Consider the following 16091-nt stretch of genomic DNA (forward strand, 5'->3'; position numbering starts at 1 on the left):
TACTTTCGTGCTCTCTTAAAAACTTGAATATCATGTAAACCGTTTGTCATGTGATAAATCATTTATGATAACATGATTTAACTTGTATAGATATTACCTAATCATCCATTATGGAGGTGTGAAAGTGAAAGATACATCTCAAGTCTTCACGATTTACCACGAGCCTTAGGCCTAGTGCGTGTAGTAAAAATGTTATCGTATGGCAAACATTCATAAAAAAAAGACTTCACTGATAGAAATGTTTGAAAGAGATTTTCTTCCAGACTGTTGATTTTAGTGTGAATGAAAAATACCTTATTATTTATAACTGCCATATAGAAATGGGTAACCATTGTACTGATCAATTTTTTTTTCGTTTCTTATTCGATGTCAAAATAATAATCATCTAAAACATTCAGGAAATAAGACAACTAAATGAAGAGTTTGAATGAGGTGGATTCACAGAACTATAATAGGTCACTAATGATATTTTTTTTAATTCACAGCCCCTTAATTGATTATAAGAACCCAAAAAGGATAAAAGTATGAATCAATCACACCCGTATTTGTTTCTTTTATTTTTAAATAAAATTATAAATAATTCAGACTTGTTGGAGATGCCCACAAATAACAAATGATGTTATGAATTATTATACAGAAAAAGGTTGATAATTAGCGTAAATAGAATATATTTCAATAATTAATTGTGACATAAATAATAATTTAGTTTTGCGGTAATGCTATTACAATGTAAAACAATCAGAAAATTGTCATTTTTATATAGGTAATACAAAGGTAGACACGCTTGACTGCACATACAAGAATTATTAGACAATTGTCAGATGATGGTTTTTATGGTTTATTTGATGTTTTATAGTTATTCAATGTCATTTTAACAGACCTCTAATGGGTGGAACTATTTTACAGGAATCAGCGTAAAGAGGTCGTGTGTTGGATTTTAAGTTCGGGAAAGTGATTACCTCCCTTAAGATATGGATTACTATTGTATTATAACTATGATGGTAAGCTCTCAAACTTTCATTTAAAATTTTATCAACATTTATCTTTTCTAATTCAGAAAAATGTATTTCATATACCTGTTTTTAACGATCTTGTTTTGGGTTTTGTTTTGAGCTTTTTGTTTTCGTTTTTTCTAAATTATGTACATTTTTCAAATGCAGATACAATGAAAACCCGATTTGATCAAAATTAAAAGCCTATACTATATTTTGTTTTATATGCTAAAATCTGCAGAATGTTTGACAAACAATTATATCTGTTCCGGGATTTCTTGTTTTACTACTATTTTTGTAATAAAAATGATAGAAGGTACCAAATACAACAATTAAAATCCTGAATCGTTGAAAACAGATAACACTCAAGGCAATATATGACAAACAGCGAGTCTAAATAACAAAAACAGACAACACTCAAGGCAATATAAAGACAAACAGCGAGTCTAAATAACAAAAACAGACAACACTCAAGGCAATATAAAGACAAACAGCGAGTCTAAATAACAAAAACAGAAGGTTGAGCTTATCAAGCCCAATCATAATAATTCCAAACTTCGAATTGTTACATGTTGCAGGCAGGATCTCAAAATTGACGACTTCAATTTTAATCCCAGACATAGATAACCTAAGCCGTATTTGGAATCTTGGGTCATCAATGCTCTTCAACTTTGTTCTTGTTTGGGCTTTATAACTATTTTGATCTGAGCGTCACTGATGTGTCTTGTGTAGATGATACGCGAGTCTGTCGTATTAAATTAAACCTGGTACCTTTGATAACTTATTAGATATCTGAATGCGTCTGTACGATTTCCCCTTAGCGCAAATCATTAATTTTGCCCAGCCATGATATTCCATTAATATATTTTAGAATAATGAAAAAAACTGACACGGCTTCCTCTGTCTCAGTTTAAGACTTATAACTCGAATTTGAGATCAGCGGTTATCTCAGTTCCAGAATCTTTGAAAACGAGACGATTTTCATTTTGAAATTATCAATTTCCCCCACCTTAGTAGCAATATACAAACTTCAACTGAATATGCGATATGATATACATGTCCTTATTTATTCAGTATTCAAGAGCTTCCAGCTGCTACTCAGACTTTGTTAACTGTCACCGGTGTGTGGTAATAAAGTTGATAATACAGGAGTATGTCAAAGAATGTCTCGTCCTTTTTTTAACAAGTTCATTGGAAGATACCAATACCTTGGTGACAAATATTTTGTATCATATTCACAAATAGTACACGATGGTCTCGAAGTATAGATTCTAGGTCCCGACCTTGTTTATTATTTTGATAACGTGTTCTAGTCACAGGGGTTATAGTTTATTCGTCTCTGTTAATATTGAATAATTCACTGCATTTTGAATCTATTTTTGGTGATTTCCATTTGACGTGGCTCGATAAAATCAGGTTTAATCCACCATTTCTACATTAAAACATGCCTGTACTAAATCAGGAATAGAACAGGATGTTGTGTCGTTGTTCTCCTCTTATATTCAAAAGTAAAAACACAAAAATACTGAACTCCGAGGAAAATTCAAAAAGGAAAATCAAAAATCAAAAGGCAAAATCAAAAGTCCAAACACATCAAACGAATGGATAACAACTGTCATATTCCTGACTTGGTACAGGCATTTTCTAATGTAGAAAATGGTGGATTGAACCTGATTTTATAGCTAGCTAAACCTCTCGCGTGTATGACAGTCGCATCAATGCATTTCCCTAAGTTTAAGTTTGTTATCCTGATTTTGTATTTGTCCATAGATTTACGAGTTTTGAACAGCGGTATACTACTGTTGTCTTTATTTATCCATTCGTTTCATGTATTTGAGCTTTCGATTTTGCCATTTCCATAGAGACTTTACTATGTTTAGAAATTTTCTTGGATATTTATTTTTTAGTTTATTTTTTTAGATCAATGTTTGTCGTTTATTCTTTCCCTTTTCATAAATGTATGAATCTACGAATGATATTAACCCTCCTGCTGTTAAGGGGCACATTTGGTCACATATATAGCAATCTTGAGATGTTTCTTTTTTATGAATAAGTGACAGTTGGTATTCATTCGTTTGATGTGTTTGAGCTTATGATTTTGCTATTTGATTCGAGACTTTCTGGTTTAAATTTTTCTCGGAGTCCAGTTTTTTTTCTGATTTTACTTTTTACAACGGTTGACCCGAGGTCATAAACTAATCGGAATTTACTATGGCGTAATATGGCGTACTATCATTATCATTGTGATGAAAAAAGCAATTTAAGGGAAAGTCAAAGTCGTCTATATGTGCAGCTGTGTACTGTTTTTGTCTCGTTTGTTATAGAAAAAAGACAAATTTACAACTTGAGTTTTCATGATCAAGCGGCATTCAACCAAATAAATTAATTAATACACAATGCAAGTCAAGTTACTTGAAATCGACAATAAATGTAATGTGAAATATTAAGATTGTTGGGATAATATGCACCGGCAATTAATATTAATGAATTTTCCATTTTCACAGGTAATCGTCATTGCTGCAAAGGTAAGCTGTTTTTCATAACTTACACAATAATCAGACTATATTGGGACTCATTATACTTGTAAGAACATGTATGGTATACAAAGAGAAATGACAGATTTATACTATTATTGTTTTACAAATTGATACTGATTACATTCTAGTAAATCTTATAGATAAAATTGAGAAAGGAAATGGTGAATATGTCAAAGCGACAACCACCCGACCATAGAGCAGTCAACAGCCGAAGGCAACCAATGGGTCTTCAATATAGAGAGATATTTGTTTTAGAATTGACATTATAATTGGCGCTGTTGTCAGTGCTATTGACAACGATAATGCTAATTCTACACATTTTTGTTTTAAAAAATATTTAAATTGAAAAATAGTACTTAAAATCAGTAGTCAATGTATATTTGAAAGACTTTACAGTTCAAAGGTTACATTTCAGTAAAATTGGGCATTATGTTTTCAATGCCAATACTGGTAGTTACTATGATATCGTGATTTATTATTTGTAAAAAAACAAAAAACAAAAAAAATATTCGTTTGTCAGAATTTGATCTGTCCAACACTTTTAAGATATAACAAGATGTGGTTTGATTGCCGATGAGAAAACTTTCCTTCCAAGTCACAATTAGTAAAAGTAAACTTTTATAGGTGAAAGTATGGTCTCCAACATGGACCCTCAGCTCACACCTAACATAAAGCTACAAAGGGCACCAAACATGACTACTATAAAACAACTACGGTGACCTATAGTTGTTAATTTCTCTGTCATTTGGTCTCTTGTGGAGATTTGTGTCATATGAAGTCATACGATATCTTCTTTTATATATATAAACAGACAAAGGTAAAAATTTAACTTTGAAATTATCAGTTAATTCTATCTTAGTAGCAATATACTAACGTACAGTGGAGATCACTTCTAACCTCTCATTAAATCTGTCAGAATCTGTCAGGAGAACTGTTCTAGGACAGTACGTAGAACTGTCAGCCTGACACCTTTTAGTCAGTTCTAGGTTAGAACTGTTCTAGCTAGAACTGATTTGGTCAGTTCTACCTAGAACTGATTTGGACAGTTCTACCTAGAACTGATCCTGACAGTTCTACCCTAGAACTGATTTGGACAGTTCTACCTAGAACTGGTCCTGACAGTTCTACTCTAGAACAGTTTTAGTCAGTTCTACTTCTAGAACAGTTCTGATTACAAATTCTACGGCTAGAATTGATTTATAAATTCTACGGCTAGCATTGATTTATAAATTCTACGGCTAGAATTGATTTATAAATTCTACGTCTAGAATTGATTTATAAGTTTTAAGAACTCTTTGTCTACATATAAAGGCTTCGGCAAAATAGCGATTAATATTATAAAGAGTTTTGCTATTTTGCCGGTTTTATTTCAAATTTTTCGTCGACAAGAGAACATGTTTAACCCCGTCATATTCTGCATGTATGTGGCTGTTCCAAGTCTGGAGCCTGTTATTCAGTGATTTTCTTTTGTTGATGTGTTACATAATTATTTTTTTCTTTCTTTCATTTTTTAACATAGATTAAGCCGTTAATATTGGGAAAAAAGGGGGGGGCATTTTTATTTCAATTGTTTTACATTTGTCATTTGGTAAGTCTATAATTTTAGGTCAAGAGGGACTATAATATACAAGTTACAGCAATATTGGAAAACAATGACTTCAAAATTTTGTTTGCATGAATTTATAGTGCCAGCATATCCTCTTTTTATTCAAAGTATTGAATCGTAAACAAATATCAGTAGTTTTCATACTTCAGACTGAGTTGTGTAATACATTCGTTTGACCGCATCAACCAAAAATGACCATATTTTCTTTTTGTTTATGCAAGTCTATATAGTTGGACAGTACATCAGTTATAATTTTAGGTCAAGAGGGACTGTAGTTTATAAATAACTGCAATATTGGAACCAACAACCACAAAAAGAAATTTGCATTGATTGAGAGTGCCATCATTTCCTACTTTTATTCAAAATATCGCATCAGAAACAAACATCAGCTAGTTTTCATACCTCAGACTGACTCATGGAACAAAAATATGTGTCTGGGCAACAACAACCCAACCATAGAGCAGACAACAACCGATCACGATGGATTGTATAATTCAAATGACAGCGTGTCCTCTTTTTATTCAAAATATTGAATTGTTAACAAATTTCAGAAGTTTCGATATACATGTATCAGACTGAGTCGTTTTAATAACAAAATTATTTAACCGCATCAACCAAAACTGAACATATGGGACCTTTTATAGCTTGTTGTTCGGTGTGAGTCAAGGCTCAGTGTTGAAGGGCGTACATTGACCTAAAATGGTTTACTTATTTTTAAATTGTTATTTGGATGGAGAGTTGTCTCATTGGCACTAACACCATATCTTCATGATCTTCCTATATCATGTATATCTATATATTCTTTATCATGTAAATATATATGGCTTCATTGTAAACCAATAATATTTCTAAGTCAGGACAGATATTGTATGATAAAGAGGACACCAAATTTTATCAACATCAGAGCGCCATTATTTCCTCTCTGTATCGATAATATTACTATTTAAGGAATGACTGTAATATTTTTTTCTGTCTATGAAGAAAAAACATAAAAAATTTGGTGCACACTGATAAATGCGGGTAGAGGGTTTTTTAACAGTGTGCACCACATTTTTTACGTTATATATATACATGTATAATATAATAGACAGAAAAAATATTACAGTCATTTCTTATAATTTAATTCTAAATTTCATTTTAACAAAATGTTTAAACCTTGGCAAACCATAAAAAAACGTTGATGATGTTACGTTCACATGACTAACTTATGTCTAAGGGTGTTGATAACAAAATAACGTCAGAATACCCGTTACATCCAAACTTAAATTATTAAATATTGAACCGTCACAAAAGTGACTTTTAAGTCAGTAGTTCATGATGTTTTTTTTAAACAAAACTATTTAACGGCATAATCCAACACTCACATGACTGATTCATATACTTTATTTTAAAATGAAAAGTACATGTATGAGAAGTTCTCTTCTTGGACTTGGAATAGTATACTGACTATAGATCACTATACTGTTAATATATAATTTGAAGGACAATGATTGGTTTTGTTTGTAGCCAAACGTCCAGTGGCAAATATTTCATTTATGTTCAGATCGAGTATATTTTTCAGACTTTCAGGACTCCCAGATATTATTCATAATCGTTATGGATAAGTTTGGCAACGAGCTAATTACTGCAAATGTACATAGTTTTTTTTACGTTTAACAACACTGATTTCATTAATCCCTTAATCCATCCACTGGCACTGTACAATTTTCGTTTGAACATTTGTCAAAACAGAATCCTAAGTCATGAATGTAAATCCAAGGCAAACAAGGTAAATTAAGATTAAATTTCCATGAATTAAATGCAGAGTTATATTTATGAAGAGACTGTTAAACACGGGGAACGAAGAAACGTAAACAATGATGTTTCATTTGCAATCTTATAAAAATATTTCTCCGATGAGTTGGATAACCTCCTATCCACTTCGATATTTGTGCATGTAAATTTTGATCAGTAAAAATATAGAAAAGTCCGCTATTATATATAGTAAAGTAATTGGAACTGATTTTTTCTTCTAAATTCTAAAGTGCCCTTTCTGCAGTGACGTCATTTAGAACTGTTCTTCAGTCCTGACTGATTTGGTCAGTTCTGCTGACAGTTCTACAGTTAGAACTGATTTGGTCAGTTCTACCTAGAACAGTTTTAGACAGTTCTACCCTAGAACTGATCCTGACAGTTCTACCTAGAACTGATTTAGTCAGTTCTACCTAGAACTGATCCTGACAGTTCTACCTAGAACAGTTCTAGAGTAGAACTGTTCTAGCTAGAACTGTTCTAGGACAGGTTAGAACAGTTCTATGACAGATTATTCTGACAGTTCTAATGAGAGGTTAGAACTGATCTCCACTGTACCTGCAAATGGGATATACATTTTCGAACTTGTTTGGTATTTTTAGGGCTTTAGCTGCTACTCACACATTAAACATATTAGCGCCATATTTTCATTGTCCTATACACGTGTCTCTAGATTCTAGAATCATCGGCAAATCTGTTATTGTAAAGGCTGCGTCCTACTTCTGATTGAGACATCTAAAGTAAGTGTGGAATCGCATGGTAAGAGATGCATTCATATCAAGAGACGCGTTATCATTTACATAAGAAATGCCTGTACCAATTCAGGAATATCAGTTGTTGTCAACAACTCGTTTGATGTGTTTGAGCTTTTGATTTTTTTAGGAGTTTGGTATTTTGTACCCTGTTGGCGCAATCTGGTCAGCTTCGTTATTGGGGTCATGTGATAACCTCAGTTTTTTGTTTATGTTTTATTTATCAGATTTGAACCTCTGTAAACTACAGTCGTGTTATTTCATACTTTTTTATAAATCTGGTATGTTTGACGAGTTGTTAAAATCACTTGGTTAATTCTAATGCTGAAGTTTGAGTCCCGATAATATATCAGAATACTCGATATCCTCTGTAATGTAAGAAGATTTTAACTAAAAGGAATAATGGTTTACTGAGGAGAATTTACAACAATAACAATTAATCTTATTAAAATAAATCATTACCCAAATGACTGGATTATATAAAACAGTACATTCAATCAAAGTTTGATCGTCTTACCCTTCCGGAGCACCTGATAGCACCCCTAGTTTTTGGTGGGGTTCATTTTGCTTATTCTTTAGTTTTCTATGTTGTGTCATGTGTACTATTGTTTGTCTATTTTTCTTTTTCATTTTTAGCCATTTTTAGCCATGGCGTTGTCAGTTTATTTTCAATTTATAAGTTTGGCTGTCCCTCTGGTATCTTTCATCCCTCTTTTAAAGTCAAACAAGAATGTACAAACATTCATACAAAAACTCAAGACTGTGCAACATGAGTCTCACCAAAATAAATGAAGAGAACAAAAAAACAACTACAGAAGAATGCGTTAATTAATTCATAATGTGTGACATAAAGACACATTAATTTCATGACTGATTACGATGATTTTGCTGTCAATCATTTATACAATATTTGTGAAAAAAAAGATTTTAGAATATTTTCACTTTCGTGACCTGTTACCTTAATAAAGCATGAGAGGTTTAGTCGAAGTTATAAATAATCAACCACCATCGTGGTTAGGAAACAACGTGGCACATGACTTGTTACCTTAATAAAGCACGAGAGGTTTAGTCGAAGTTATGATTAATCAACCACCATCGTGGTTAGGAAACAACGTGGCACATGATTAAAAAAAAGAGAATAACTAGATTCGAATATATCATTCACGTTTTCATATAACAATATTATTCTCTGTGATGGTTGCGAGTTTGGAGTATTTTTTAAACCCTGTCTCCAATACCTCACTTTTCAGCACCAAACATTACAACTACCGTTAATAAATAAACTCATCACAGATATCAGGATTAAAATTTAATATTTACGCCAGACGCGCGTTTCTACATAAGACTCATCAGTGACGCTCAAATTCAAAAATGTTTTAAAGGTCAAATACAGTACGAAGTTGAAGAGCATTGAAGATCAAAAGTTCCTTAAAGTTTTTGCCAAATTCAGCCAAGGTAATCTATTCCTGAAGTAGAAAAGCTTTAGTTTTTCAAAAATTCAAAGTTTTGATAACAGTTAATTTATAATACATTTCGAAAGTTTTGTTAGTGAGAGCATATAGTAGAAAACTTGCTGTCATTTGTGAAATTTGAATATGAACTTATCAATTGTTTTAAGGTGTACATTGGGCTTTTGAGACATGTTAAAAATGAGATTTAGATACAAGATTTTAAGAGTGAATGATAAAAGTTTATTTAAATAAGATGCGTATTCACATTTAAAAGAAAAGAAAAACGGAATAAGTTATCATGATTTCCATATTTATGGAATAGAAGCAAACCAGGTGTCAGTGTTAACTAATTTTCAACTGGAATATATGATATTCTTATATCTTTAACCAGTATTTTTGACATAATATTAGCGAACGAATTTCCCACAGAATGACATTTAAAAGGTTTCGCATATTTTGTTTGAGTTACAAATTGGGATTGAACCGGGGGGATTGTAAATGAAATAACAAAAATGCAGTTAAAAGTCGTTCTATTTACCTCAAAGACCTTAACTAACGCTATACCGCTGTACAAAACAATCTAACCTATGGTGTTTAAGTGTCATGTATATTTTACTTTTGTAAATTAATTCAAAGTTCATCGTAATTTTTTCATTAAGTAACAAAACGCAAAAAAAACGATTACAAAAATATTCCTGAGTGAGTCTAGGTAGACTAGTGCCAAGTGTCCTGTGCCAAGTCAGGAAGATGGCCATTGTTATAATATTGTTCGTTTCTGTGTGTGTTGCATTTTAACGTTGAGTCGGTTGTGTTTTCTCTTATTTTTTGAGAAATTGAGATAAGACGTGGCACGGTACTTGTCTATCCCAAATTCATGTATTTGGTTTTGATGTTATATTTGTTATTCTCGTGGTGTTTTGTCTGTTGCTTGGCCCGTTTCTGTGTGTGTTGCGTTTCGGTGTTGTGTCGTTGTTCTCTTATATTTAATGCGTTTCCCTCGGTTTTAGTTTGTTACCCCGATTTTGTTTTTTGTCCATGGATTTATGAGTTTTGAACAGCGGTATACTACTGTTGCCTTTATTTATAAACACTCTTAATAGATTTCATTTAATTAATGTGATAATTCATCACAACAAATGCACATAAACACTAATTATCGAATTATAGTCAGTTTTATATGTTTATTTACGATATTTCACGTTTGATTGATCGATAACTGGATCGTATCTTTTAAATGTTTTTGAACTTGCAGTATTTGACGTTCATAACCTCAGCTTGTTAATAGAATAATTAGGAGATAACTGTATTGTATTTTGAGCTCCGACGGCATCAATTGACAATTGATGCCATGTAAATAAGTGACGTTATTCAATCAAAATGAATGTTACAAACGTTGTTGCACTAGAATTATGCATTACAGTTTTATAATGAGTGCATTATTTGATACAACTTAAAAACATAACATTACATCCTTCATTTCCAGGTAGAAGGGGCAGCAATTCAACATGATCAGACATGCACATTGTCATCCGAATGTCCTACAGGTTCCTGCTGCAGGCATACTAATGGGTCACTTCTAATATACTCAGGAGTGTTCGACCATATAGGTAATATATACATCAAAAGTTAACCCCTATCGAAGTAATGATATGCATATCTTTACTATGTGTAAAATCTTAACGCTGCAGCTTATTCATATATAATGCGAAACTAACAATTTAATAAATTCAACTGAACTAGCACAAAATCACTATTTCTTCGTCGTTGGTTATATCTGTGTAAAAAAATTACGCTATTTAATTAATCGGTATCTTTGGTGTACAACATAATAAAATATAGCATTGTGTCAGCTAGCAAAACACAGAATGTTTAAGCTCCTTATATGAGTCATATGTCAGTATTTTAGCTATATTTCGATCCTCATCTGACTACGAAGAACACAATAGAAATTTATTTAACGTATCATGTAAATATAACGGAATTTGATGAGACTGTTATTAAAGAGAGAGGGTTAGCGCTATAGAACCAGGTTTAATCCACCATTTTCTACATTTGCAAATGCCTGTACCAAGTCAGGAATGTGACAGTTCTTGTCTATTCGTTTTTGATGCGTTTTGTTATTTGATTTTGCCATGTGATTATGGACTTTCCGAATTGATTTTCCTCTGAGTTCAGTATTTTTGTGATTTTACTTTTTAGACTGCCACATGTAACATAACATCTAGTTAAGGAATAATATATAAATTGATATAATTCATGGTAATGATTGTGTTTGTTCACTACGTAAAGGTGTCAAGTTATGAACCTATAGTCAGTCAATTGTGAAACTTGTTGAATTTCATAGTGCTACTTTATTTATAAAACATAAATTTTCGCAGTAAATTCTACCTTGGTAAATAGTTTCATACGATATTTGCGTTCTCAAGATCGATATGAACGAATGACAACAATCTGAAAATTCATCTGATATAATTTTAGGACCATACAATCCACAGTCAGCAGGCAATTGTGTACCGTTGTTAGCACAGTATAACGAACAGTGTGGCGAGACATGTGCATGTGACGAAACTGAAGGTAAAATACAAGCACATTACCTGTATTGAATGTTCCAGCTTTTTTCCTTATATATGTTTAAACGTGACACAACTTCACGAAACGCGTTCTCAATTTCACATTACAATTGCATTTTATTTGTTAGGACGTATACCGTAGTATTATTAATACTGATTCGTTACATGCAAACCATTGGGAAGATGTAATACTATTTAATCAAAGTATGTTGAACGCCAAAAAAAATGTGATTCAAAAATGTATATGTCACAACTCCATATTTATATACCGAAACAAACGTCGTTTTAAGATTAATTTTAGGCAATTCAATCAAATCAGTTACATCATAACATAAAAGATATTTCGATAATTTAAAAAAAAGAAAGGTGTGCAGAGTAGCAGTTAACATCAAGTTTTCATCAACAGGAACATTTTACTAAAGATATTTTCGCTTATCGTTTCGTGGTTTTAAGACTGTATGCCATTGGTTCTCCTGGTATAAACCACCCATCAATGTAGACATAAAACCAATACTTGCACCAAATAAACAGGAATAATCAATACTTGTACCAAATATCCAAGTATAACCAATACTTGTACCAAATATCCAATTATATATGTATACACTCTGAATATAAACGCCATAAAAGGCTATAATAAATACCAAGGACTTTGTAAAGTGGATAGTCGCACGACAACGGTGATGGTCTATATTTAATAAGAAATAAACACAATTCATACATATATCTACACATATAATATATATAACTCAAACATCAGTATCAAACAAAAAATTCTCCAAATAAAAAGCTTAATAATTTTTTAACCAGAATTAAAATTTACCAAGAAAATTCGACTGCTTAGATTGACGATGTTGTGCTGAATGATTACATAGGCAATAAAATACCGCGAAAATAATTTTGAAGCGGGAAAACATTACGCCCTCTATGCTACATATGATGAAACACCTAGGAGGAATTAATTTCACTCTAATGCACTCCCCGTTTAAACGAATGAAATTATAAGTATATATAGTATCAATAACGTTACAGTAATATGATACCAAATCCACCACATTAAAAAGAATAATTACTAAAAACAATAAACGAGGGTGATAAATCAAAGTAGAACAAACATATCCACTTCATAACAGAGACATCCTGATACCAATACGAACTCCCACCAAAACTAAGACTTCTATAGTAGCATCTCAAGGAAAAACAGATTCTTCGTCGTATCCGACAACCATTGTACCATACAAAGATTTAAGTCCAATCTTTAAAAAAGATGTGAGGCACTTCAGGCGTTATGTCTACGACAATTTTTGCTTATATTAACTAAATGAGAAATTGTATTGGAGAGTAAACATTTAAGACAGATATATATTCTAAGTCAGATTATGAATCAAGGCGAAAGTACTTTTCCGATGTTCAAATATCGCAGATCGATTAAGAAGATACAAATCACAGTAACAAACAGAAAACGAGAAAATTGCTGGCATTCCGAAATGAGTACACATAAAATTATAAATCTGCAACAGTTATTTTTTATCTCGGGTTTTTGTCATATGTATCGGAAAGTCTTTGTAAAAAAATCAATATGTAAAAGTTGTATTGCATATACATTTTTGTTTTTTAGGTTTAACATGTTTTAGGAGTTTTTTAGCAGATAATACCATAGCTCCGTTTAGATGCCAGGACAAATCTTACGTTGACAGAGAAACCGATAAATTTATGGACTGCTTTCAAAATCCAAAATGTCAACTTCCTCTTTAAGTTAAACAATTTTACGGTTCGTCAATTTAAAAAAAAAAGACAGAATCTGATGTAAATATTTAGAGAGTTCAAAGCTGAAACACGTTTGTTGAAAATGAAGGTGCGACACTATCTTTCATGTAAATGTTCGAGCAACCAGATCGATAATCGCACTTCTTGGTTATACTTTTCAAGTAAAGAAATGACATATCATAAATATTAGAACGATTTCAAAACAAAATTGAGAGCTTTAAGATTGAAAATAGATAACTCTTTCAGGGCAAATTGACTGACATATAAAAAGACGAAAAATTATTTATATAAAGTTTGTTATTGGCAATAAAATTGCATCTCTGTTTCTAATAAATATAATTATATTATTGTTTTTTCTTCCTTTATTGTAATACTTTGTTCCTCGGAGAGAGACGGGCGCGGAATCAAGGGATACATATGTATAATGCATAAATACAAAATAAGAAAGCAAGGAATGAGGTTTTTATATTTGACATATGCCTTTTGTACTTCTTTGTTAAATATTTGTTGTTGTTTTTTGTGATTAAGTTACTTGTTGAACTTGTACATCCTGTCATTATATTATAGTTTATGACATTTTTGTATTCTTGTCTTTCATTTTTGCTAAGTTGTTTTTTCTAAATGCCTTTTGATGTTACTTCGGTACATATATCGTGGTTCTGTACTTATACATCTAGTTATTATGTTATTGTAAAACATGTTTGGTGTTACTTCGGTACATATATCGTGGTACTGTACTTATACATCTAGTTGTTGTGCTATTATAAAACATGTTTGGTGTTACTTCGGTACATATATCGTAGCTCTGTACTTATACATCTAGTTATTATGCTATTGTAAAGCATGTTTGGTGTTACTTCGGTACATATATCGTAGCTCTGTACTTATACATCTAGTTATTATGCTATTGTAAAGCATGTTTGGTGTTACTTTGGTACATATATCGTAGTTCTGTACTTATACATCTAGTTATTATGCTATTGTCAAACATGTTTGGTGTTACTTCGGTACATATATCGTGGTTCTGTACTTATACATCTAGTTATTATGTTATTGTAAAACATGTTTGGTGTTACTTCGGTACATATATCGTGGTTCTGTACTTATACATCTAGTTGTTGTGCTATTATAAAACATGTTTGGTGTTACTTCGGTACATATATCGTAGCTCTGTACTTATACATCTAGATATTATGCTATTGTAAAGCATGTTTGGTGTTACTTTGGTACATATATCGTGGTTCTGTACTTATACATCTAGTTGTTGTGCTATTATAAAACATGTTTGGTGTTACTTCGGTACATATATCGTAGCTCTGTACTTATACATCTAGTTATTATGCTATTGTAAAGCATGTTTGGTGTTACTTTGGTACATATATCGTGGTTCTGTACTTATACATCTAGTTATTATGCTATTGTCAAATATGTTTGGTGTTACTTCGGTACATATATCGTAGCTCTGTACTTATACATCTAGTTATTATGCTATTGTAAAGCATGTTTGGTGTTACTTTGGTACATATATCGTGGTTCTGTACTTATACATCTAGTTATTATGCTATTGTAAAGCATGTTTGGTGTTACTTTGGTACATATATCGTGGTTCTGTACTTATACATCTAGTTATTATGCTATTGTCAAATATGTTTGGTGTTACTTCGGTACATATATCGTAGTTCTGTACTTATACATCTAGTTATTATGCTATTGTCAAACATGTTTGGTGTTACTTCGGTACATATATCGTAGTTCTGTACTTATACATCTAGTTATTATGCTATTATAAAACATGTTTGGTGTTACTTCGGTACATATATCGTGGTTCTGTACTTATACATCTACTTTATTAAGAAGTTAAGTTATAAATTCAATATACTATAATTGTCAACTAACAGCATCACTACCTCCATATATATGTACATTGTATGGTAACATTTCCTATAGAGGCATTTTGAAACATTGAATATTTGGAAGAGTTTCATGATCATTATTACTCCATGTTTGTTGTACTATAAAATGATTCATAATTGCCAATGGCATTTGTTAGCAAGTACTAAACTATCCCCACAAAAGTTCCCGTAACCTTGTCAGGAATGTGACAGTTGTTGCATTGTTCATTCGTTTGATGTTTTTGATTTTGTCATTTAATTAGAAACTTTCTGTTTTGAATTTTCTTCGGAGTTCAGTATTTTTGTGATTTTACTTTTCATCCTATATTTGATTCACTCACAGGGTTAAACGTGAGAATTTGTAAATTCTTACTGATAATCACATACACTATATTAATGTCCTTATTACTTTAAATATTTACATAAAATTAAAATGTTATTCAATACTGTTGACAACACGTTTTCATAGGGGAAATCATTGTTTGTCTTATTTTGCATCAGAGAACGCTGCTAACAAATTGATTTGTATCTGACAGACAAAAGTAAAAGGACAAAATACCGATTTCAAGTTAAACTCAATATGGAAACTAGCAAAATCAAAATCTCAAACACATCAAACGAATGGAAACCAATATGAAATCCCTGACTTACTACAGACATTTTTGTGTAGAAGATGGTAAAAAAAACTAGTTTTCTAGCTAGCTAAACCTTTCACTTGTATAACGGTTGCATT

General features: G+C 31.7%; 1 protein-coding gene across 1 annotated transcript; it reads left to right on the forward strand.

Moving 5' to 3' along the window:
* The first annotated feature begins 775 nt into the window (after window positions 1-775).
* LOC134704844 (uncharacterized) lies at window positions 776-13813 on the forward strand. Its single transcript, XM_063563626.1, has 5 exons — window positions 776-1001; window positions 3497-3517; window positions 10613-10736; window positions 11608-11703; window positions 13318-13813. Exons 1-5 carry the CDS (start codon window positions 972-974, stop codon window positions 13452-13454), a joined length of 408 nt encoding a protein of 135 aa, XP_063419696.1. The 5' UTR covers window positions 776-971; the 3' UTR covers window positions 13455-13813.
* Window positions 13814-16091: the final 2278 nt, after the last annotated feature.

The sequence above is a fragment of the Mytilus trossulus genome, chromosome 2 (assembly GCF_036588685.1).
Source record: "Mytilus trossulus isolate FHL-02 chromosome 2, PNRI_Mtr1.1.1.hap1, whole genome shotgun sequence".
NCBI lineage: Eukaryota > Metazoa > Mollusca > Bivalvia > Mytilida > Mytilidae > Mytilus > Mytilus trossulus.